The sequence below is a fragment of the Pinus tabuliformis genome, chromosome 6 (assembly GCF_031772625.1).
Source record: "Pinus tabuliformis cultivar Carrire ecotype Pingquan chromosome 6, CPIR1, whole genome shotgun sequence".
In the NCBI taxonomy this organism is placed as follows: domain Eukaryota; kingdom Viridiplantae; phylum Streptophyta; class Pinopsida; order Pinales; family Pinaceae; genus Pinus; species Pinus tabuliformis.
Window position 1 is genome coordinate 1,013,963,884 of NC_142292.1, and position 24,588 is coordinate 1,013,988,471.

The 24,588-nt window shown below is 36.4% G+C and overlaps 1 protein-coding gene across 2 annotated transcripts; it reads left to right on the plus strand.

Moving 5' to 3' along the window:
* The first annotated feature begins 762 nt into the window (after positions 1-762).
* LOC149262426 (uncharacterized) lies at positions 763-23,791 on the plus strand. Of its 2 annotated transcripts, XM_089424529.1 has the most exons (4): positions 764-1,137; positions 1,677-1,850; positions 21,796-23,133; positions 23,455-23,791. In XM_089424529.1, the coding sequence occupies exon 3, from the start codon at positions 21,809-21,811 to the stop codon at positions 23,063-23,065; it is 1,257 nt and encodes a 418-aa protein (XP_089280655.1). In that variant the 5' UTR covers positions 764-1,137; positions 1,677-1,850; positions 21,796-21,808; the 3' UTR covers positions 23,066-23,133; positions 23,455-23,791. The 2 variants fall into 2 exon arrangements, with proteins under 2 accessions (XP_089280662.1, XP_089280655.1); XM_089424536.1 differs by lacking the exon at positions 1,677-1,850 and having other exon boundaries at positions 763-1,137.
* The last annotated feature ends 797 nt before the right edge of the window (positions 23,792-24,588 follow it).

Genomic DNA, 24,588 nt, shown 5'->3' on the forward strand with positions numbered 1-24,588 from the left:
AAGACATAGTTTTTGGTGTTCATGTTCATCCCATAGATGTTCATAATTCCATGAGTTTTGTCAAAAGGGTCATAGACCTTACATTGATATGGCCAATAAATTTCCATCTCTATTTATTCTTTGCATCTTTATATTGTGCTAACACAAATTTCCAAATCTTTACGCTATGTTTTGACACTAATAGATATACAAGTCACAAGTATAATACACCCTATCTACATTATCTTGGCTCTTGCAAAGTCATAAATTCCTATTATATTTGGCTTATAAGCTATTAGATATACTCTTGGTAACATATAACACTACTAAATTTAATATTTAATCTCACCCATATTACTTTAATAAATTATAAATTCACCCCAATAAAATAAATAAATATATTTTATATTAAAAAACAAATTACAAATGATATTACACCACATATATATTATCTTAAATTCCAAAAAATAATATACCAAATAAATATAATTTGTATAAAAAAATAATTACATTAAACTCTAAGCAATGGCTATATTTAACTTTCGAAACTTTTCATACCATTTTTATTTTTAAACTCATCCGTGATGAAAAACATATTGCATTAATGCAAATGAATAATATATATATATACATACATATATATTTCCATTTAAAGTGTAGAAAAGCTATAATTTAACAATAAATTATTAAAAACAATAATTTAAAATTGAAATATATACCATATGTCATTTGACTCCATATAGGCCATGTCAACTTTGGGGGGCTTGATTTCAAAACTCATGTGTATGGTGCATAGGACTGCGTGCTTCTTCGCTTTAAACTCTCAACCACTACCCATCGTGTGTGAGATAGGGGAGGTAATGAGCATGAGCCTCCAATCCCATGTGCATAAGCTTGAAGCCCACTCCAAACGATAGTGCACAATCATTTGCTCAACAGCTATTTAAATCCGGATTGTCTCAGATATTGCGGTGTGGGTATTTACATTTTCAATTTGAAAAAGGTCTGCTCCTCTTCCTCTATCTCAATCACATGAGAGGTTTTAATCGAACAGACAGGTGGGCAGGTCATCCAGAGGAGGAGAAACAACAACATCAAGGGCCAAACTCAAGAACAGGCACATCGGAGGAGGTTTGAAAACAACCCGTGGAGGAAAGGGTAAGGGGCCGTACCCTGTTTGTCCATATAGAAAGTTTGTTTGCTTAATCCTTGTTTGCTTAATCCAAGGGTGAGATATTCCTGGGTCTTATGGCACCTTCCCTTAACTCAATCTTATATCCCTTGTTTTTATTTTTCTGGGTTTAGGAAATAATTTGTACTTTAATTGGTTGAAAAGAATGGACATGGTTATGTGTGCTGCATATTTTCCCTCTTTGGGATCTCATAGGCTATGGGTTACTATTTTATTACTTGATTCCCTCCTCCTTTGTTGTGGGGTTGCCTTCTGTCTGCTTAACAAGAACGGTGGCAGAAACCCATCGATAACCAGAAACTTGCTTCTACCCCATTGGTCATAAGGGTTTCAGATCCCTGTTTGTAAAAACTTGCGCATTACTTGAATCTAAATTCATTCAATAATATGTACTGGCACCATATTTGCCCTTTTTCACATGCCCAACTTCTGGATCTTTAAACTGTGGAGCATAGTTGCAGTTATGTCATGAAGTTCTCATAATTGGACGTGGCTGGACTTGCAGACGATATACAATACATAAGTGCTTGGTTGTAAGGTCTTAGACAATCAATATTTTGTGGGGTGAAAGACCTGAAGAGTATCTGACTATTATATAAGATTGCAACCTCCATTTTGGCTTCTTGTTCGGCGGCCCATAACTGGAGTGAATAGCACAAAGATTTATTCTGTTCTTCTGGTAAGCAATGATTTTAACTTTTTTTCTATTTTTACTATCTCTCGAAGAAATTTGCTGGAATTTTCCACAATGATTATAAGATAGTAGTTCAATGTATTTTCAAGTTTGAAGAGGTCTTGTAAAGGGCCATCTCCAGTTTTTGACTTGTTTATTACGGTGAGTGGTTTTGGAATCCTTTTATATTCTATTTCAGCTGGGACTAGTCCTTGAAGAGAATGAGGTGGATTGATTACACAATAGATCTTGAGTTGGGTTTAGCTAGAAAAATTTAAATTTTGTTTCCGATCTTAAATTCATCATTAGGGTTGGGATTTGTTGAATTGTTGTTCTTGAATAATATAAAGACTTGCTGCATATAGATTGTGGAGGATAAGGCATGAGTTACATTGTGGAGGACAAGGCATTGCAGTGTTATTCGGTATAACTAATGAACTTAAGCTTAAGGATTCGTTCTACAATAAAACTAGGGATTTAAAAATTAAAAGCCTGATATAGTGATCCCTGCGAATTATCTATCTATGAGCAAAAATCTAATCACTTTGTCTTATTGGAGACCTCAAATTTGAATCCCCTGGTAGTTTATTTGTGTATTGACACAAGAATCTAGTTTTTATACAAACTGGATGTTTATGCAGCCAGTTAATCTATTATCTGAATTTCATGTCTGTTTCAGTTTATGTCTATACCTGATTCTCTCTGATTAGCGAGGATTGGGCTCTTTGCCATGCGGTGATTTTTTTCCTGGTGGCTTTGTTGTGTGAATTGCTCTTCCTTCATAGTCAAGATATGAATTACTTTATCCATTAATCAATCCATTGCTTCAATATTTTCCTTGCGTTCTTCTTGATGCTTTTTTGGTCCATGTGTCTGTCAGGCTCTTCTTGAAAAGTGGCAAGGGAGTTTGCATCTGTCCTGTTCCTGGATATGGGATGTAGTCCCTAATTTCCTGGCCAATCCATTGAGCTTGCATATGCTGTAGGTTTGTAATGCCAGTGGATGCTTTGGCACACACCATTTGTACCTCTATGTTTCTTCAAATTGCTGCTATTTCAAAATCTAGCTTCCCTGGCAGCATCCTTTTAGCTTTATCATTTCTTGCGAAGTCATCTCATGGGTTATATGCCTTAATGTTTGGCTGGCAATGCATTAATGTTTTTCTGGTAATACCTTCAAGATTCCTGTTTGAGTGCACATTCCAGTAAGTATTTATTGTTTTAATTTAGTAACCAGAGAACCCACAGTAATAACCATTTTTCATCAACGTTTCAAATCCCAACAGGGATCCATCATCAGGACATTCTTGAATGATGGATCCCTGTTGGGATTTGAAACGTTGATGAAAAATGGTTATTACTGTGGGTTCTCCAGTTACTAAATTAAAAGATATAAACCACAGATGTCTTAAATCCAGAAGTCTTTATTGTCTCATGCTGTATATTGCTATTGTTGTCCATGCTTTCCATGAATCATCTAATGACAGAAGTATTGTTCTAACTCCTGCCCAATAACATTGAACAATTAAACTTACATTGAGTGATGTTCTTGCTTACATCCTGTGCTGGGCTATTGTTCTAACTCCTGCCCAATAACATTGAACAATTAAACTTACATTGAGTGATGTTCTTGCTTACATCCTGTGCTGGGCTGGGTTTTGGTTGCCAATCTTCTTGAATTTTGTTTTTCACATTCATTAGAATGTCAAAACAGTTGAGCAAAAATGAATGTTTTTATTTTTCTCTATATCCACTAACAACTGCATGTTTCTCCATAGCAGTAGCAGAATTCAGCATGTGTGGAATGTTGGCTGAATTTCTTTTTAAATTTGGAATCAATTTGGTCATATTTTGGGTTCTGGGTTTTTTTATTTTCGTCACAATTTACCAAGTTGTTCTCCCTCGGTATCTCTAGCCTGGGTCATTTTCCTTTGTGTCCTACCCTGTCGTGCGTGCAATTCTCTCAGTTTAACAACATGTAGTTGTGCAGGATCTGTCTCATTAAGTAATAAGAACTTCATCTCACAAACTGAAAGTCTTGAGCAATAAGTACTTCATTGGTGATGGTTAGGATGAAAGTGCTTTTTGTTGTGTGTCCATTGTCTACAAAATTTATGGGTGCCATTTCGTGGTCCAATTTTATTGGAAACTATTTTGATTTTATGTTGTTTTTGTTGCACACATTGCTGGTTTTTCTCTTCCTGTTCCTTGTCTGTTTGGTTGCAATCAACTGGACTATGTGGACGTTGGCATTATTCTTTTTATTGTCAACTTTGGAAAATTTGGAGCATGGCTTCATCTTTACAAATATTAGAAAATGAATTTTATGAGCCCTTCAATCTTTAGAAAGATCAGAACTGTGCTCATCTAAGAAATTATGGTTTTGGAGCAAGGAATATTAGAAAGGCTTCAGTTTCTGAGGAATACACATCACAAAGTTTTAAGCTTGGAACACCATCTATCGTTATTAGTATAACTTCCATATTTGATTCGAATTGTATTTTTATTACTATTAGTGAGATATATACTCCGATATTTGTTTTGAATTGGACTTTTAGTTTACTTTTATTTTTGAATCTTTTCCAATATAGCTGGAGTGTGCCTAATGCTGAAGAACATATGTTTCCTCCTTGGAATATAGGTTTGAAGGAGGGGGCAGGTTATGTACACCTCTAGGCTCTATAGACTAAGCAGTGAAATTGCTGCATATCAGAGTCCCTTGTACCATGAACAAGGGGGTCTCATATGCTGATTTGGTGTTTGGCCAAGTTGACCTTTAATTAGATTTTTATTATCAAATCCAAATCCAAATTCATCTATGGTAACTATGCTCCATGGGATTTAGATGAATATTTGTGTGCCAAAGCAACTATATGGAGGTTCTACTTTTGCTATTTATTAGTTTGAGATTGTGAATTATCATCAGGTTGAACACTTTCCTTGAAATTGTTGCTCTCTAAATTTTATCAAAGTGGGTTCAAAGCAATTAATAATTTCAAGAGTGAGAGTCTTTCCTTTGGTGACACTTCTCACCTTTGATTATTTTTTGTTTAATTTTTTACATTTTACTATTTTCTAATGACATAGTTGTTACATGGGTCTTTGGGTGGAGTCTTCAAATAACTATCTTCCTTTTTTGAATGTTTGCTATTGGTTCCTTGTGCTTTCAAGAAATTTTACCTATCGGTCCTAGAGAATTAATTTTGACATTCATTCTTTGTGTGACAAAACTCTTTTAGTGACTCTACTTAGTCTTAAAATGCAATTTGAGCATTACATAAGTTGAATGTCCTTGCTTAGAAATGGTAGTGGCCTTGAGTCATGAATGCTATCTTCTTTTGTGGTATTGGAGTAACATGGGAATGTGATAATAGCCCGAACGGTTAATCTTAAAAAGGTCCTAGCATCATGTATTTCATCCAGTAACTATTCAATGTAAGGCATGGGGGACTAGTAGATTAAGTACTCTACAAGCAATACAAGGGTGCTAAGACCTATCTCCTTTCATTGCCGAGATGATAGGGGCACTACAAGTGCCCTTACTTGGAGTGAACATCCTAGTCTTCAAGAGTTCCTCCATAAGCCTTTCAATTTAAAACTTTTGAAAGTGACCATATTGGTAAGAGTGAATCATCGTGCAACCTTTACTTGGGTCAAGCTTAATAACATGTTGCACACCCTTTTCAAGTGGAAGTTTGTAGGCATATTTTGGAAGTCCACCTTATATTTTTGGGGTAACATAGAGAGGTATGGATTGTTAGTTTGTTGAGGACCCTTCTTTGTACACTAAAAAAGTGAGCATTGAAGATGAAATGGCCCATCTTCAAAAGTTTTGACATATGTTTGGAATTAATAGTTTGGGTGATTTTAGGTGGTAGGGCTTTGATAAGGTATTCTCAATTGTAAGTCTTGAAGGTGTTGAGAGTCGAAACTACTTGATGCAATCGTTGGGTTCAATCACGATTTTTAACCATATATTTGCAGTGTACATCTTTTGCACAATATATGTTGAATGTCTGGCTTTTGAGTCCAAGACTTGTAACCTCTCAATGTATTCTTTGATTGTCAGACCTTTGAAGAATAGAAGCACGAGTTAAACATCATAGGGCTTGTCCCAAAGTGATGATCTATGCTTTGAGTCAATACATTTGCAAACTTGCCAAAGTTCTCTCTAGGATCTTTAGAGATCTGGGTTGCCTGTCTAATGTTGTAGTGTAGTATTTAGTTTATCATCTTGGATCTAAATGGATTACAACTTGAAGGCTAACTTGATCTTGCTCAACAACTTGTGCATTTCCACTTTGCCTCCAAAATCATGCTGCGGGATCATATATAGGTGGAAGGTGGGTTTGCTAGACTTCCTCATGGATGGTGATTTGGGGCTTTTACTTTGTGGTCCCCAAGGATTTATCTTTTCATCCTTAGATTTTAGGGACGTTGATTGAGGTATTTACCTCTAGGTTCATGGTACGCTTGCCTAGGGTTCATAACTATTGCCTCATTTCTTTGCAAATTTGTGGGGCTTTCACTGAGCATTGTCATAGTCACATATCTGGATTTGACGTCGATTGTGTAACAAGAGTGAAAATTGACTAATGCTCTAATAACAAGTTATAATGCAATACAAGGGTGGTTAGACCTATATCCTTTCATTGCCAAGATGATAGGGGCACTACAAGCGCCCTTACTTGGAGTGAACATCCTAGTCTTCAAGAGTTCCTCTATAAGCCTTTCAATTGAAAACTTTTGAAAGTGACCATATTGGTAAGAGTGAATCATTGTGCAACCTTTACTTGGGTCAAGCTTAATAACATATTGTACACACTTTTCAAGTGGAAGTTTGTAGGCATATTTTGGAAGTCCACCTTATATTTTTGGGGTAACATAGAGAGGTATGGATTGTTAGTTTGTTGAGGACCCTTCTTTGTACACTAAAAAATTGAGCATTGAAGTTGAAATGGCCCATCTTTAAAAGTTTTGACATATGTTTGGAATTAATAGTTTGGGTGATTTTAGGTGGTAGGGCTTTGATAAGGTATTCTCAATTGTAAGTCTTGAAGGTGTTGAGAGTCGAAACTACTTGATGCAATCGTTGGGTCTAATCACGATTTTTAACCATATATTTGCAATGTACATCTTTTGCACAATGTATGTTGAATGTCTGGCTTTTGAGTCCAAGACTTGGAACCTCTCAATGTATTCTTTGATTGTCAAACCTTTGAAGAATAGAAGCATGAGTTAAACATCATAGGGCTTGTCCCAAAGTGATGATCTATGCTTTAAGTCAATACATTTGCAAACTTGCCAAAGTTCTCTCTAGGATCTTTAGAGATTTGGGTTGCCGTGTCTAATGTTGTAGTGTAGTATTTAGTTTATCATCTTGGATCTAAATGGATTACAACTTGATGGCTAACTTGATCTTGCTCAACAACTTGTGCATTTCCACTTTGCCTCCAAAATCATGCCGCAGGATCATATATAGGTGGAAGGTGGGTTTGCTAGACTTCATCATGGATGGTGATTTGGGGGTTTTACTTTGTGGTCCCCAAGGATTTATCTTTTCATCCTTTAGATTTTAGGGACGTTGATTGAGGTATTTACCTCTAGGTTCATGGTACGCTTGCCTAGGGTTCATAACTATTGCCTCATTTCTTTGCAAATATGTGGGGCTTTCACTGAGCATTTTCATAGCCACATATCCGGATTTGACGTCGATTGTGTAACAAGAGTGAAAATTGACTAATGCTCTAATAACAAGTTGTAATGTTCTTGTACCCAAAATTCAATGACTACTACAACTATGAAGTAACTAAAATGAAAAGCTAAAAATAACATAGGTAAAGAGCCAAAGGAAGAGAAAATAGTGGTGGACCTTCACAGGTAAATTAATAAGAGAGGGGAACTTGTATTTTTTGCCAAATATATGTAAAACCCTTAATATAGACACTAAGTTACTAGTAAAAGCACCCATGAGAGTTTTGAAAGAACGAGTAAGGTTGAAATACTTGAGTAGTTCCATATCCCTATAAGTGTAAGATTGAAACAAGGATCGACAATTGCCCAACAAGGTAGGCAACCAATAAACCTTGCCCTAAAGCAAATTTGAATACTGATCTTCCAAATACTACTAACAACTCTGAGCAAACCAACACTTTGAGAATATGTGCTTTACTACTTGATACAACACCAACCAAGCAAAAACACACTGCTTATAAGAAAGTTGAATGGATCACCCACTTTGAAGTTGATGAATCTATTTGTGCTTTGAATTACAAATGAGTCACGACACCCATCTTGCATTTTGGATAGGAGAGTGGGTTGGTGACATAATATTGAGTATCATTGGAATTTTACTACAACAAAAGGTGACCAAAAATCCATCCCCAATCCCTCCAAAAGGTCTAGGAATCTCGACATTTGTTTAGAGAATATTAGTCTTTGAGATGAGCCCTCTCAAATCCATACTCATGAGCCAAAGGGTGCCAATCCTTCCAAGTGTGTGAAGTTGCATCCCACAAGTTCCCTTAAAAGAAAATGCCCTTCATACTCAACTTGTCCTTGGAAGCAAGAAATCTCCACAATGCATGAACCTTGCAAGCTCTAACTATAAATAAGGTAGCATGCTAGATTCTAGCTTGCCTTACTACCCTCTCAATTCCAATGGACCAAACCTACAACCATTTTCCAAGTTGACGAAATGCTCTTGTAGATGAGTGATCCTGATACTTGAAACAAACGAGGCGAGGATATAATAACACATAAACTAAATGCCCTTGAATTGTGCTAGTTTTGTGTAATCATACTTCGATGTTGAAAGAAAGCTTGCTATGGAGCAAATCCCTCTAAACACTAAACCACCCAATTAACTATAGGAATATCGCCTTGAGTGGCTACATCAATTAAACTATGCCCCCACTTGCCCTTGGGCATCATAAATAGATCCCATTGTATCAAAGGAAGGCCTTGCTCTCCACCATACTTGGACCACAAATAGGATGAAAGGATTTGCTCAAGTTGTTGAAACTTCGGTTGGCTAGGAAACCAATAGGAAATGTAAGAGACATGCGAGGCTTGAATAATGTGACCAATGATCACATGCTTTGGAGGAAATGGGTGTTTGTTTTGAAGATGCTGTAAACACTAATCCCACATAGATACGAGTGACATCTTCGAGTCGAAGGGGATACCCAAATTATTGGGTGAATATATGTCCAAGCTATAGGGGTCTAGTACAATAAAGAATCTAACCCAACCAACCAAAAATTTGTCTTATAGCTCTCATTGATGACAATACTTGAGGTAGAATAGAAAGTGTCCAAGCATGTACAAGCCCCATCAATTAACCCTAGTTAACACTCATGGAGAGGAGGGGGTCATTTGCAAAATGGTTATTAACCATCTTAGAACCATTTGGGAGAAGGATACTTTAGTCCAAAAATTAAACAGGTTAACATCTTCAAAATGAAGGCCCAATCAACTTGATCATAGGTTTAATACCTAATTTTTGACCTCATAATATTAATGTATATGTAATGATGAAATGGCTATAACTTGAACATAAGTGATTTGTAATATGTACATTGAACTATTAATATAAATACTTTAATGCTCATTGAAGAAGAAGGATGAAGAAAAGGGGGCCATGAGTTCATGAGGGGGGAAAGAAAAGGGGTTTAATGTGCCAAGTGAGGATAATATTATTTTATTGCTACCCTATGTTCTTTAACCTTATCTCTACTAAATCATTGCTTGATGATCATCCTAAGTTCTTTAACCTTGGGATTAATTGCTAAAAGACAGATTCATGGGATTTGCATGCAAATATTTTTCACAATTTTGGCCATGCAAGTGAGTATGATTATTCAATGTTCCTTGAGTTTTTTGCACAAAGCTTAAGTTGCTATTGTTTTACATAATTAGGCTACAATAAACTGTTGCCCAAAACATTATGGGAGAAATATGACTATTGGAATAAAGAGGAAGTTAGTTACAACTGAAATCCCTAGGTTCCCAACAATAAAGATTCTCTAGTTAGTTTGTGTTGGAGCATTACAGGAGAGTGGGATATACTGAGGGGCTGTTAACGAAGAAGGGGATCCTGTTGTTGGTGTGGTATAGGATGAGAGGGGGAAGAGGGTTGGTTGAGTGGGATAGTTGTATTGTTGGCTTTATTTACTTGTGAATTTTGGGAATTATGTTATTTGAGAAAAAATAGAGGCAAGCCATAAGAATTTGCTATTGTGGATTCATAGCCTCAACTCTGGTGTGACTTTTGTTATAGAGTGACTAAGTGTGATAAAGTGTATGGTTGGGTGGAACATCCTTCTCCTGTAGCCAATTGGTGAAGAATGTATAGAAGGTAAGTGTTTTTGATTTGTTTGGATATGTTGAATTATTTTTCGTGTTATGGGTTTAATTATTTCTACTTTCTTTATTTAATGTATATCATGTGGTCTCTCATGCTCATGTAATTCACATTATTCAAAAAATTTAATAATACATTTAAATACATGAGTAAGTGGTCTTAAGATAGTGCATCTATCTTAGACTCACTTGGTTGAGACAATTTCTCAACTTACACACTAATTTAGGAGAGCTAGTTGGAGAGAATCTCTCATCCAAACTAGACTTCTTAGTTTGAGGAATTCTTACGATTTTATTTATTTAATTTAATAATTGGATTTATTATTGATTTTTAAGAGAGTGAGGCTAACATTTCCCCCCTCAATGATAAATCCAAAATGAACAAGGAACCATCTTCCGAGTTCTCAAGTTGATCCTCAAAAAAACATGTGCCTGAAAAACCGCCAAAGCTGGATGTTGAAGAAACTACAATATGAAGAGACCATGAGTCAACTTTATGACTGATTCATCTCTGAATGTCGCTTGACAACTCCATCATGTGCCAAGCCACAAAAGGATCCAATTGTCCTTTGCTGGAAAACAACATCTGGTGTCCACTGACACAATTTGATGAACGCCCACTGGCATATTTGCTGATGATGATCGCCAACTGGCTGATGGAGATGCCCATTGGCTGCTTCGCTGATGTTGTCGAGACTTTCATTCTGACAACCACTTGTCAATTTCATTGACATTTCCCCCCTTTGTCAGTTGAAAGGAGAGACAATCTTTTCCAGAATATATCTGAACTCCCCCCCTGTAGGTGGAGGAGTATTTCACTGGTGTACTCCCTCGTTCAACTGCACGAGAGTACCATCTTCATTTGACTGTTGGCTGCAATATGTGTGAGTGAATCCGATTGTAAAACTTGGACAATCTTCTGGCTGTGGATGACCATTCCCAGGGATCAATCCATGAATAATTTATCTTCAATCTGGCTGACTGTCGTTGGTTGCAACATTTCTTTGATGTATGATTTGACTTGTCGCAATGGCTACAAGGATGGAGATCAAAACATTGATTTTCCAGATGATTGGTTCTTTGACAATGAGAACATTTTGGTTTGTCTGCAACTTGAGTTTGTGTGCATTTCTGTTTGTCTGCAACTTCAGTTTGTGTGCATTGACGTTGGTCTGCAAGTTGTTGAGAACTTGCTGAGGTGATTTGTTCAAGTAATCTGACACTGACGAATTGAATGGGCTTTGAATAATCAGGGATATGTAAGTTGTCGTTATCTTTGACATATCCTAAGCCACATCGATTTCGATTACTTTGAATTTCTTCCCATGGCTTGATGATGGGTTTGGAAGAAAGTTGAACTGGAACAACTTCAGCACTTGAAGCTGGTTGGATGAATGAAGTCGAATGATCAACTGTCTCTGGGTTGGTCAAAGACTTGGAAGCAACACGCTACTCTTGCAACTCATTTCTCTGCAGTTGTGACCCCAGTTGAAGGAACTCAATTGTTTCATATGCATGTTGAATATGCACTTGAATGTCAGCAAGAGTGGTTTTGTTGATGTGCACCATGTCACTGGCTGATGATAACATTAAATTGTTAATAATTTGGGACAACTGAATGGGTGTCGCCATGTTGCCTTGCTTACTTTGAAGTCAGGTTCGCTTGTCGTAGAAGTCGTGCTTGATAAAATTGCTCACTTGAGTCGATCACTGAAATGACATGCTTCGCTTGTACTTGTTGTTGATTGCTGATGCTTTTAAACACTTGCTTGAACTGTTGATTGTACGCTCGCTTGATGACGATCGCTTTGCTTGAATGAAACGTTATGAATGCTTTAATGAACTTTACACAGGCTCGCTTGTTGTGCGTTGAACTGTTGTACTTGATTTGGTTACTTGACACGCTCGCTTGATCTTAGGGCGCTTGCTGTAGACACATGCTTGTTTTGATGCTTACTTGAAGATTAGAGTCCACGCTCATTTGAAGATGATTGCTTGCTTGATTATGTGCTTGAACTTGCTTGATTGTTTTATGAACACGTTCGCTTGCTTGATTGTTGTTATGAACATGCTCGCTTGCTTGATTGTACTTGCTTGAAATACTTGTTGTCTTGAACTCTTGTGTGATTACTGCTCTTAGTGATGCACTTAATGTGCTAAAAAAAATGATGGGTGTCGAACACTGTCAAAAATGCACCCAAATGATAAATGTTCAAGTGACAACTGATTTGACTTAATGTATGCACTGTAACAAATCAAATGAGGGTGTTGGTTACAACCGAAAATGCACCCGGACAATTTAGTTAAAAAATGCATGTGATACAAAAAGTGTTGATGATGTGGATGTTGTCTTGGCTTGAAATGCTTGATTTTGTAGCGTCTTTAACTTGATTGCTTTGATTACATGATGTAAAATGTGCTTGCTTGGAAGATCTTCTTATCAAGTTGATGATGTGACGCTTTGTGCTTGTGTATTTAACCTTATACGTAAGCTTGCTTATGTGCATGTAGTTGTTTAAGCACATTATAAAGATAGTGTTTTGATAATCTAAACACAAGGCATGCACATGCATTCATTACACACCGTGTACTTAAGATCCCCTTATTCAATTTCGGGCCGATCTAGGACACAAACACCACAAAAAATATGTCTTTATTAAATAGTGAATTAAATCAACCTTCACCTTCGCAACATTGTGAATGAAATTTCGCAAACAATGAGAATGCCACGCTCACACAGCCCCTTGTCTTCAAAAATAAAAGTACACTCTGCTAAAAAGCTTTCTTCAAAATACAACAATGAGCTTCCCTTTTAAAAATCTTCACTTATCACTCCAAAATTACAAAATATGCACCTTATGACTCCACAAAAGCACTTATGACTCCATTACATAAAAAATTACAAATACTCCTTATCTCTCCAAAATAAAAATTTAATGCACCTTATGCACTAATCCTCTTTCTTATGTCACTCCTTATATCTCCCAAAATTCACTCATTTAATTTTTAAAAAATATAACTTATTTCTCCAAAGGCTTGATATCACTTTATATAAAAAATCACGTTATGATGTAACTTTAAAAAGTGAAATAAAGTGTATGAAGTCACTTATACAAGTGAAATGATTTCAAAAATTAAAATTTTGTGCTAGTTCCCTTTAAAAAAAACGCACACCTTTAATCCAGTCCTCCTCCACGCAGGTTTCAGAAGGTGTAGAAGCTGCAAATGCCAGGCTCATTTAGCAGCTAAAGGCTTAGATACTTTTGACCAAACTCAGAGCCAATGACTCGAATGTTATTGGTGAGGATCTTTCAAGCATAGTATTCCACTAGTGGAAACAATACTTCATAATATTTTGACTCCTAAAAGTTAGAGAATCGATTCTTTGAAATTTAAATGCCCAACAAGATCTGCAACAGGCACACTCTCTTTCAGCAATGGCAACGATTTCTAGGTAGCTATTTCTTCACGCAGGCTCCAATCTTTCATGATCCACCTTGTTCATGTAGTGCTGTAGTAGATGGTGACTCTTGGAATCTCTTCCAACACATATCCCTTGTATTCTTGAACAACTGCACATCCAATCTGATAGATAATGATGGTGGAAAGAGGAGGAAGCAGCTTAGATTAGGAACATGGGGAAAACAGAAAACGTCGCCTAGCACGCGCGTGCACTGCACGGACTCCAGCTCGGCTAGCGCCTCTCGATCCAGCCATCGAGCGCTCTGCCCCCGTAGGAATAGCAGTGGCAATGAAGACCGAGATTTCGTCACTGTTTTAACGACTCCTCCTCCTCCTACCCAGAAGCCCGATGGCTCCTTCGAAACATGTGGGAGTTGGCTTCGATTCTCAGCTTCTTTCACGTCTTTCGACCAATTTTGAACATAAAAGTGGAGTTTACTGTCGAGGAGTTGGAAACTGCACTGATCACGCCAATCGTTGTCTGGCCACCAATAGTTCTTTGAATGTAGCAAGTTGCATGATGACAGAGGTGGTGAAAGAGCTTGTAGGAGTAACAATTTGCGAGAAGGATTTTCTAAATGATACCATTGACAGAGTTTTATAGTACGCATCTAGTCGCGCATGTCTCACCCTTCGAAAGCAACACCGAGCTATAAACATGCAACAATGGATGGTCTCAGTCTGCATCCATCTTACTGCCCGATTCAGATTCGAGGGTGTCCTTGATAGCAACTGAATCAAATGAATGTCTTGCATCCCAGAATTAACCATTATCAGCCCTTGTTGCAACAATAAACGGTTACTGTTGCATTGAGCGTATGAGATTTATGCAACCTTGATGAGCCACGGTGCCTCTCTTTCGGCACGAACCTCCAAGTAGAGCCACAAGAAAAATCCAACGGAACCCTCACAGGTTGTACATGATTTCTTTCCAATTGATTAACAACTCAATGCATCCATGCTGGTCACAACAGGTTGCGGCTCTTTTAGCAGTAAGGATCACTTAGGCAAGAAACTATCCACGAGAGTTCGAATATTTCAAACATCCTTCACACTACCTTCACAATGATATGATGGTTTTACCAATCAGCATACTAGCTCCAATACCACATGAAGAAGAATCACAACAAATTAACACACAAAAATTAAACTGGCGGAAAAGGCAGAGAGCCATCATGTGGTCTCTCATGTTCATGTAATTCACATTATTCAAAAAATTTAATAATACATTTAAATACATGAGTAAGTGGTCTTAAGATAGTGCGTCTATCTTAGGCTCACTTGGTTGAGACAATTTCTCAACTTACACACTAATTTAGGAGAGCTAGTTTGAGGAATTGCTCATCCAAACTAGACTCCTTAGTTTGAGGAATTCTCATGATTTTATATATTTAATTTAATAATTGGATTTATTATTGATTTTTAAGAGAGTGAGGCTAACACATTTCATCTATTTTCTTTTCAAAGACAATGGCCTCTTCTATCCTATTTGGATGGTCTTTGATTCCCTTAGCCTTGGAGATAATCCCTTCATATTTGACGTGCACATCTCTTGATGGAGTTCAACTTCTTCAAGTATATCTGGTGACCTTAAATTTCATCTTCTTTATCCTTTTGAAGTTGTAATGTGACCTCATCTATCAAATTTTAATGTCCTTCTTCAAATTTGGATTTTATTTCTGATTTTACCTCTTCATAATATAGGGATTCGTCAACTTTCTTTCCAATCTTCTTTTAGTTTTTTGAGATTATCCTGTTTAAATTTGGTGGTAATATCTTCATCCCTATTTGTTGATTTTGACTCTTGTAATTGACTCTTCACCTTCATAACATTGTTAAGTTCTTGATTATGCTTGTGTAACCTTTTGATTTCTTCATCTTTTTATTTTCAATTCTTCCCTGAAATCATTCTTTCGCCACTTTCTTTTGCTATGATTTTCTTTCTCTCGAGTCCTTAATGTCCTTGATTAGTGATTCATTAAGTGATTGCAACTTACACAATTGATCACCCTTATTCTTAAGATCTTCTTTTAATTCCTACTTATCTTTTTGTAATTTAGAAATTTCTTCTTTAGATTCATTTAATTCATGTTCAATTCTATACATCTCTTCTATTTTTGAGTCTTTCATTCATTTATTTGAGAAGAGTTCTTCAAAATTTTTCCATGAGATATTTTGTCTAGTATCACCTTTAAGAATCATCCACCACTTCGAAGCTTCACCTTTCAAATATAAATTAATATCATTATTTAAATGTTATTTTTCAAAAACTAGTTGTTTAATATAGCCGTTACTTAATAATATTTGTTTTTAATATATTAATAAATTAATATCATAGTTTAAATATTATTGTTCAAATATAGCCGTTACTTGAAATTATGTCTCTACATTGCTCTCTATTTAATCCTCTGCCGTGGTCTGCCTCTTCATCTGGTCTTGATGATGAACCACACTTGTTGGTTCGAAACATGTTGGCCAAAAATTCTCTTATGTGATTTCTACCGAAAGATTTTGCTTAATAATTTTCTTTATAATCATCTTCTATTACCATCCTCAACCATTCCCTATCAATGATTTTAGCTTTATCCCCATCTCCATATATACACTTATTGCCATTGATTCTTTAGTGAGGTCTATCCCAAATCCTCAATTTACAACTATATTAACACTAATGGTTTCAAATAATTATGATCCTTTTCCAAGTATATTCTTCTAAGTTTTCTTTTTCCAATTGCTTTAGAATCATTTCAAACCGACATCCCAATCAAAGGTTATGATAGTTTTAAGTTAACATACCTTTTAAAACTTTGCTTTGGAGTTTGTCCTTTTAATTGGCCTTTCTTCTAGTGTATCTCTACAATTCCACAGGTTTGACCAAATTTGATTTGTATGGTGAAAGTTATAGTAATTTTGCCAAAACTTGTTGATTTTTGGCCTCTTTCCAAGACTAAACTTGTATAGCATGCCACATATCCAATTTTTCAAATATGATTTTGAAATTTCCACTTGAGGTACTTTAGTATGTCCCCTTAGAACCTTGAAAATTTCATAGTTTGAAATTTCTCTAGGAAAAGGTTACAATGAACCTACCAAGATGACTTGTTAAAAAGATGATTTTAAGACTGGTCACAAACCCTAACTTCCATATGCTATATCTCCGAAATCATAACAAACTAGAATATGAAATTTTGACCACATGTACCATGATGTTGCTCGTTAACAACCTCAAAATTTTGTGATCTGAATCCTCCTAGGAAAATAATTATAACGAAAGTCAAGATGACTCATTTGAAACTAATTTTAGGACCAGTCATAAACCCTTACTTCTACTGGTATAACGAAAATATAACGAACCAAAATATGAAATTTTGACTCCTTGTATCTTGATATGTCTCCTCAGTTCTCAAAATTTGACTGTTTGAAGTTTCTCCCCAAGATTAGTTCTAGTGATAGCTTGTTTGAAATAGAATTCAGGAATAGGCACAAACCCTAACTTCCACATAGTATATTGTAGAAAGTAACAAATAAGAACTTGAAATTTTGGTCATAAGTACAACAATATTTATCCTTAGTCACCTGCAAATTTCACTATTCGAAAGCTTCCTAGAAAAAACATTATTGTGAAAATGCCATGAAGTCTTGATTGAAGAAGAAAAATCCTAGGATAATAGCTCCGATACCAAGTGTAATGATCCAAATACTTAAAGCCTAGATGTACACACCTTGTACAACAATGTGAGCGTGGAGCACAACTCTAAGATAAATAATAGAGATAAGTTACAATATAACTCGTTAAAGAATAGGAGACCCTCCTCCAAACACCCAAATACATTCAGACATGTTTTAATAATCTATATGATTTTTATATATACCTATTCACACATTACCTATGTGGCCCATCCATTATTAGGTCGACCCTATTACTTATGCATTTACAGATTACCTATACATTTAACCCCATATATGCTCCTCCTTGGGGTCATATCATATACGTTTAACCCCTTATATGCCTCTCTTGGGGTCATAACTCCCTCTCTCTCACGCTCTCTTTCTCTCTCTCTCTACACACACACACACGCGTTGATTTTTGAAGAGAAATCCCCAAAACTTGATGTGGACCTAGGAAATATGAAACCGACTTCAACATACGATGTGGACTGATAGGATGGGTCAAGTGGAAAGCAAATTCTATGGTGGATGGGGAGGAAAGGTGGCTTTTGGATTAGTGCCTTGTGGTACTACGAAGGTTGGAGAAGTAGTTTGGAAATTGTGAAGTGAGCCTCCATAATGGTAAAGGAAGGAATTAGAATGATGGTAATTGGTAGTTGATGAGCCCTAAAGAGTGGCTTTTAGATCCACATCCTAGGCTGTGGAATGGATAATAAAATGATGCGTGTTGGAGTGGTTTTCCAATTGTGGAGGGTAATGATCATGTTAATGTTCTGTTGAGTTCAACATGTGGAATTTGTTGATGATTGCCATGTGGAGCAAGTGTGAGCATGCATGCCAAAGGACAAAGAGGTTTATCCTCAATCACATCAAGTGAGATTTAAGTGGATTGATAGGATATGGGTCAAGTGGAAAGCAAGTGCTATGGTGGATGGGAAGGAAAGGTGGCTTTTGGATCATTGCCTTGTGGTATTGTGGAGGTTGGAGAAGTAGATTTGGAAATTGTGATGTGAGCCTCCATAATGGTAAAGGATGGAATTGGAATGATGGTAATTGGTAGTTAACAAGCCCTAAAGAGTGGCTTCTAGAACCACATCTCAGGCTCTGGAATGGATAAAAAAGTGACGTGTGTTGGAGTGGTTTTCCAGTTGTGGAGGGTAATGATAATGTTAATGTTTGGTGGAGTTCTACCTTTGCAATTTGTTGATCATTGCCATTTGGAGCAAGTGGATTGCTATTGTGAGCATGCATGCCAAATGACAATGTGGGACAATTGGTTTCTTCCACACAACACTTAAATCTCACTTGATGTGATTGAGCATCAACAACCCCCCCCCCCCCCCCCCCCCCCCACCCCTCTCTCTCTCTCTATATATATATATATAGCAAATGAAAGAACCATGACAATATGGGGAAGGTGATGTGGAGACCACGTATGGTGACATAGCATTCATAGATATTGGCATGTGGATATTAATGCGACATCAATGCATATGTCATGCCATGTCAATGAAAGAAAACTTTTGTATTAAAAAAATAAAGTTTGTAGCTAAAATCTTATTTTGGCCATATCAAGAGCAAATAAGATTATAATTATTTTGGCCAGAAATCCGTACCCAATCAAATGAGGAGAGAGAGGTGTGAAGATGATTGATGTCCAAATGAGGACGCGGCATCATGTATTTATAGTCTAACGTTGAGGATGAATAGATGTGACTGTTGGGTTTGTGTGCCTACATGAGTTTGCTGGCTGACCTTGACAATTTGTCCATAACATAAACAAATTCATATCTTTATTTGTACATGTCAGAATCGGATGATCTTTAGATCAATCCTACACCTCTCGGAGAGAGGAATCCAAGAAAAATATCAGCTGTCATAAATGAGATGACCCATGTGGAGTTTGGCTCTAGTTGCCAATTTTAACAGACAATTATTGCAGAAGTACTGCAACAACTCTCATCAAATATCCATTTTATTGAACTCAGTCAGATGGAATGTGACTCAGTGATGAATATTTCAATTAGCCATATAATAATATTCCAAAATAAGTCGAGTTATTTGCAGTCATAACCTTAAAATGACCTCGGAATATCTGTCTGAAAGAGCAAAAGATGATGATCAATGTAGGACAATGGTTCACATCAAATTCGAATCCTCATAATACAGTGCCTTTCCAAAACACACCAAATTTTGGAAGATAAATTATCAAATGACACTGTACTTGCAGTCACAAGTATGGGTATGACAGAGCAGTTTATAAAACAGGAGGCAAGGTGGGAAAAATGCTTCTGTTTGTAAAGTCTGAGGTTTTCTTCATGTCAGTCCAAGACATATCTAAAGTAAAATTTCATGCTTAATACAATTGCACTTGTTACTTACAACTCAGTGATTTATTTCTTCCTTACAGAAGTGTAGGTCTTTGATAAATAAGAAATCTCTTTCCCTTTGTTTGAAAGAAGAATGGCAATTCCATGAAAACACTTGTGCTGGCCTGTGAATTATGCTGAATGGAAATGGATCGTGAAAAGGGATTGAAAGGTTCTAAGTTATACCCCATTATGTTTGAAGTGTATTTTTTATTGATTAATTGTTTGTCATGTCACTGAAAGTTTATCAGTTATATCCCACTAGGTTTGCAATATATTCTTTATCGATTATTTGCTTGTGTTGTCACTTTAATAGTTTGCAGTCAGGGGAAAGATAACTAGCAATTGCAATGTTTGAATGCGTAGTTACTTTAAAATGATAATCACATGTGGGATATGAATTAAAAAGTTAGTTATTGAAGAAGTGTTTGATCTTGTTATGCTGATAGGCGTGTCTATTTTGGAATAGAGCTTCCAGAATTTCAATTTAATTATCAATAATTATTAGGTGTATGGTAGAATTTAAGCTCCATTGAATTTTTTTAGTAGTAGTCACAAAGCAAGGTTAAGATATATCTAAAAAGTAGTTATGTCCTTTCTGCCCTTTGCATTAAATTGATTAATTAAAAAAATGTTGTATGAACAAGTCTCATATGAAATGAGATGGTTTTTTGGGCATGTGGTATTGATAAGCCATGATATTGGCCCATGGTTAAGAATCTCCATAGTTAAGAATTTTGTTTCTTGTTTTTGTAGATGTATATATGTTAAGTTGTATCTATATTTTTTTTAAATAATAATAATAATAATAATAATAATAATAATAATAATAAAGTTATAATTTAGTTAATTATTATGATTTATTTTAATCTTGGCATTGAGGTGTGTCGTAAAGTAAGTGTTTTGATGTTTCTCATGGATTGATGCCTATCATCTAAGTGTTCTGATGTTTCTCATGGATTGATGCTTTTATCAACCATTTAATTTATATGGCTACACTAGTTACATGGTTTACTTGCTCTTTACTTGAAGGGTACATGTCCCGATTGTAATAGCTCTAAGCTTTTCTATTCAATAACTATTCTCTTTGACACGGCAGAGAATTAATGATTGCAGCCATTAAAGTTGCTAAATATGTTAAATACTATCTCAATGGCTAATACACAATATGCAAGGCAAATGAGGAGATCCTGGGTATTCTTCTCATTCTACTAGTGTTCTTTTGGTTGTTCTCCTATCGTTTACGTTTGCAAGTTTGTTAAGTGGAAATTTATGTTGTATGATTCCTCAAAAGCACTGTTTAAGGTCCGAGTCTACAAATACCTATTTTCTCATATCTGCATAGTCTTTGTAATTCTGCAAAATGGAATCTTTGCACAACACCGTGGACAGGGATGTACTATTGTCACATGTGGAAGCAGTATTGACTGGATGCTTATGCTTGCCTCTGGGTCTTGATTTCTTCTGGGTCCTCATACTCTGAAGCCCTGCAGATATTTCCAAATAGTAGTTTGCAAGTCCTTTTGTTTAGCTGGCGGTTGATTCTTTATTTCTTTAGTGCACCAGTGCGTTAAATTCTCTTTCCATGGATAATAGCCCTTTGGGATAGGAATGTATTGCCTCTGTACTATATAATGTTGTCTCCAAAGAGTTGGTAATACCGTAAGGAGTTGTTTTTAGTGCGACTTTTTCGAAGCTTTTCCGGTGGATTTTTAAGGTTTAATTTCTTTAAAATCTGGCAGGAATTCATTGAAATCACAAGTTTGATGGGTAAACCCTGCACAATAGAAGTACCCTAGGGGTTTTCCAGGGTGCTGAATCTATATATAGAGTCAAAAAACTAGTTTAAATAACACAAATCATGATTTCACCACAAATTTTTACGCCATATTCTGGCACCGGAAACTCCAAAAAGTCGCACTAAAGACAACTCCATACCATAATACATAGCTTTTATATTTTAAATTGTTTTTGTTCAATGCAAGTATTTGTACCGTAATACATAGCTTTTATATTTTAAATTGTTTTTGTTTAATGCAAGTATTTGAAGCTGACAGCTTGTTAGCTTGTGTTTTTGTGTTTGCTCAGTCAATATTTCAAGATGCCAAAGGATCTGAAGTCATGTGATAATCAGATTTCACGGAGGGCTAGGAGGTCTTGTCATCATCCTTATAATAATTCAGAGAAAACAATCTTAGATGGTAGTTCAGAAGATGTGGACTTAGATGCTCAGAAGAAAGAGTGGGATACTGCTGTGTGCCTCATTTGTTTGGAACACCCACACAATGCTGTTCTGCTGTTGTGTAGTTCCTATGACAAGGGATGCCGGCCATATATGTGTGACACAAGTTCTCGACATTCAAATTGCCTCGATCAATACAGGAAACCAAGGGCAAACTGCAGAAACATGTCATCCGAAGGCATTGAAGTCTATGTGGATCATCGACAGGTTGAAGTGTCAGGTTCAAGAGCACGTGCCAGCTTCGATGTTGCAAATTTAGATGGGCCAAGAAGAATGGGAAGAAGTCTTTCTGGATCATGGATATCAAGATCAGGAGAATCAGCTATATCACATAATAGGAGGGCTTTGCATGGCTTGTCAGATTTGCAAGCAGACAGGAATAGAGATGTGGTGAGAGATATTGCTGTTACAGAAGGGGAAACATCAAGTATCAACCTGAGGCACGATAGAAGTGGAACTACTGAGATACTTGTGAATGATTCAGTGGAGTTGAAATGCCCACTTTGTCGGGGAGAAGTGAGAGGATGGCAGATTACTGAGGCTGCTAGGAAATATCTTAATTCAAAGCCAAGAAGTTGTTCTTACGAGTCATGCTCTTTTAGTGGTGCCTACAGAGATCTTCGTAAACATGCAAGAAGTGTTCATCCTACAGTGAGGCCAGCAGATGTAGATCCAGCTCGCCAGCGTGCTTGGCGAGACTCAGAACTATCTCGTGAGTTTGAGGACATGTTGAGTACTATTCGTTCAGCTATGCCCAATGCAATTGTGCTTGGGGATTATGTTATTGATAATGAAGATGGAATTCATGTTGACCAGGATGAGGACAGTGACACCTTGTCAACTACCTCTGGAAGCTGGTGGACTAGATTCTTTTTGTTTCATATGTTTGGTCCCATTGCCGCTCTGACTGATGGTAGACGATTCTCAGCAAGATGGAGAGCTCCTAGAAGGCAACGTAATACCGCTGAAATACTCTCTGGGCAATCTGTTTTATGGGGAGAAAACGGAGTAGATAATGATGACGAAGAGCTGGATAACGCTTCAGTATTTAACAGTGCTCCTGGATCTAGGAGAAGACGTTCAAATGGTTTCAGACTAGATGATGATATGCTGTGAAATTTTAGTCGATGTTTTTCAGGGCGTCAATTTTTAACTTTTACTGGCGTGCACTGATGTATCAGTGGGTATGTTTTGCTTCCATTTTTCAATCGTAGAGATTTATGGAGCTGTTGCCTAGATGGATCATTAAGTTTACATGCTTGGATGCCCAGAAACATATTTATCATGCTTGTATATTAATCTGGTGAAAGTTCAACTATAGCCTCTAGCTGTTTTATTCAATGATTTTATTTTGCTCGCCCAATCAAAATGGTTTTATATGATTTTCTAGACAGGGAAGCAGTGGGGAACTAACTCATTTGTCCCTTTTTATATTTGTTAATATATGAAATTAATCTCAATTTCATGATATACGAAGTTAATATTTATGGTGTTGTTTTTTGTAGGTCGTGAATATCAGTCAGTAGCTCAAACATAAGAGATATCCTCTCTTATTAACATGTTTGAAGATGCCACTTCATAGTGCCATTATAAATTATACTCCTTAGGCTGGGATGCTTATTGCCCAAATATATTACGACCATATTTTGTTTCAAGTCAATATATTTTAAAATATCCTGAACAAATCTCATCATAATCAGAAGGTTCGAACAGCTCTGGGATCAGATTTTGGAAGCCAGCTATGTAATTAGATATTTTTCTGATCCATGGTAGATTTAAAGCTTTTAGTGCTTTTGCATGATTACTTATATTTTTATATTTATTCATGAAAGCTTCCATCTTGCTGTTGGTTTTTTTTAATAGAAATCTCGGGTATATGGATATAGAGTGGATTTTATAAATCTCTGTACTAAACGAATCCAAATTGAAAGAGTTGCAGTCTATTACATGCAGTCAAATAACAAAGTTGTTAAATTGTTAATTGCACATTCCACTATCTGTTCTCGTTGGCAGCTGAAACGAGTGCTCCGGATGATCACGATGCAAGGTTATAAATGTATCATTATGAATTGCCAATTGATAAATACTTTTTGACTTTTGACGTTACTCCTGCAGCGTGGATGTGGTTGTCAGAAAAAGCGAAAGATCGGTCTCAACGATAAACATACTAGTAATACAATCTAGATTCTAAACTAGTTCTCAAACTTTACATGCATTTTCCAAATTCAGTGATAGAAGTTCCCATATTTATCCCCAGTGGCTTATTCATAATCTTGAGAGTTACTAAACCAGATAAGCCAGACCTAGACAACAACTATCCCAAATTTGCCATTTATCCTGTCACTAATACTTCATGGCTATCTGTATCCCAAAAAATCCTAAGATCTAATATGTTGGCTGGAGTGATGAAACTTCAAGTTTTTAACCTTTGTTTGAAAGAAAAAAACCCGGGGCTTATTCCCAACATGCACTTCAAATCCTTGAGGCATGATAACGTAGGTTGGAATTTAATCAAAGTAATTAATAGGCATTGTCTGCGGAGGCTACATTTTGCTTGGATGGCAAATTTCTTGCTGGAATTTGGCAAAAATATTTTCAAGAAATCCAACTCTGGGAGGTTTAAATTGTTTTTTCCATAG

Excerpts from the sequence above, each read along its gene's own strand:
- LOC149262426 (XM_089424536.1), top strand. The coding sequence starts at position 21,809 with ATGCCAAAGGATCTGAAGTCATGTGATAATCAGATTTCACGGAGGGCT.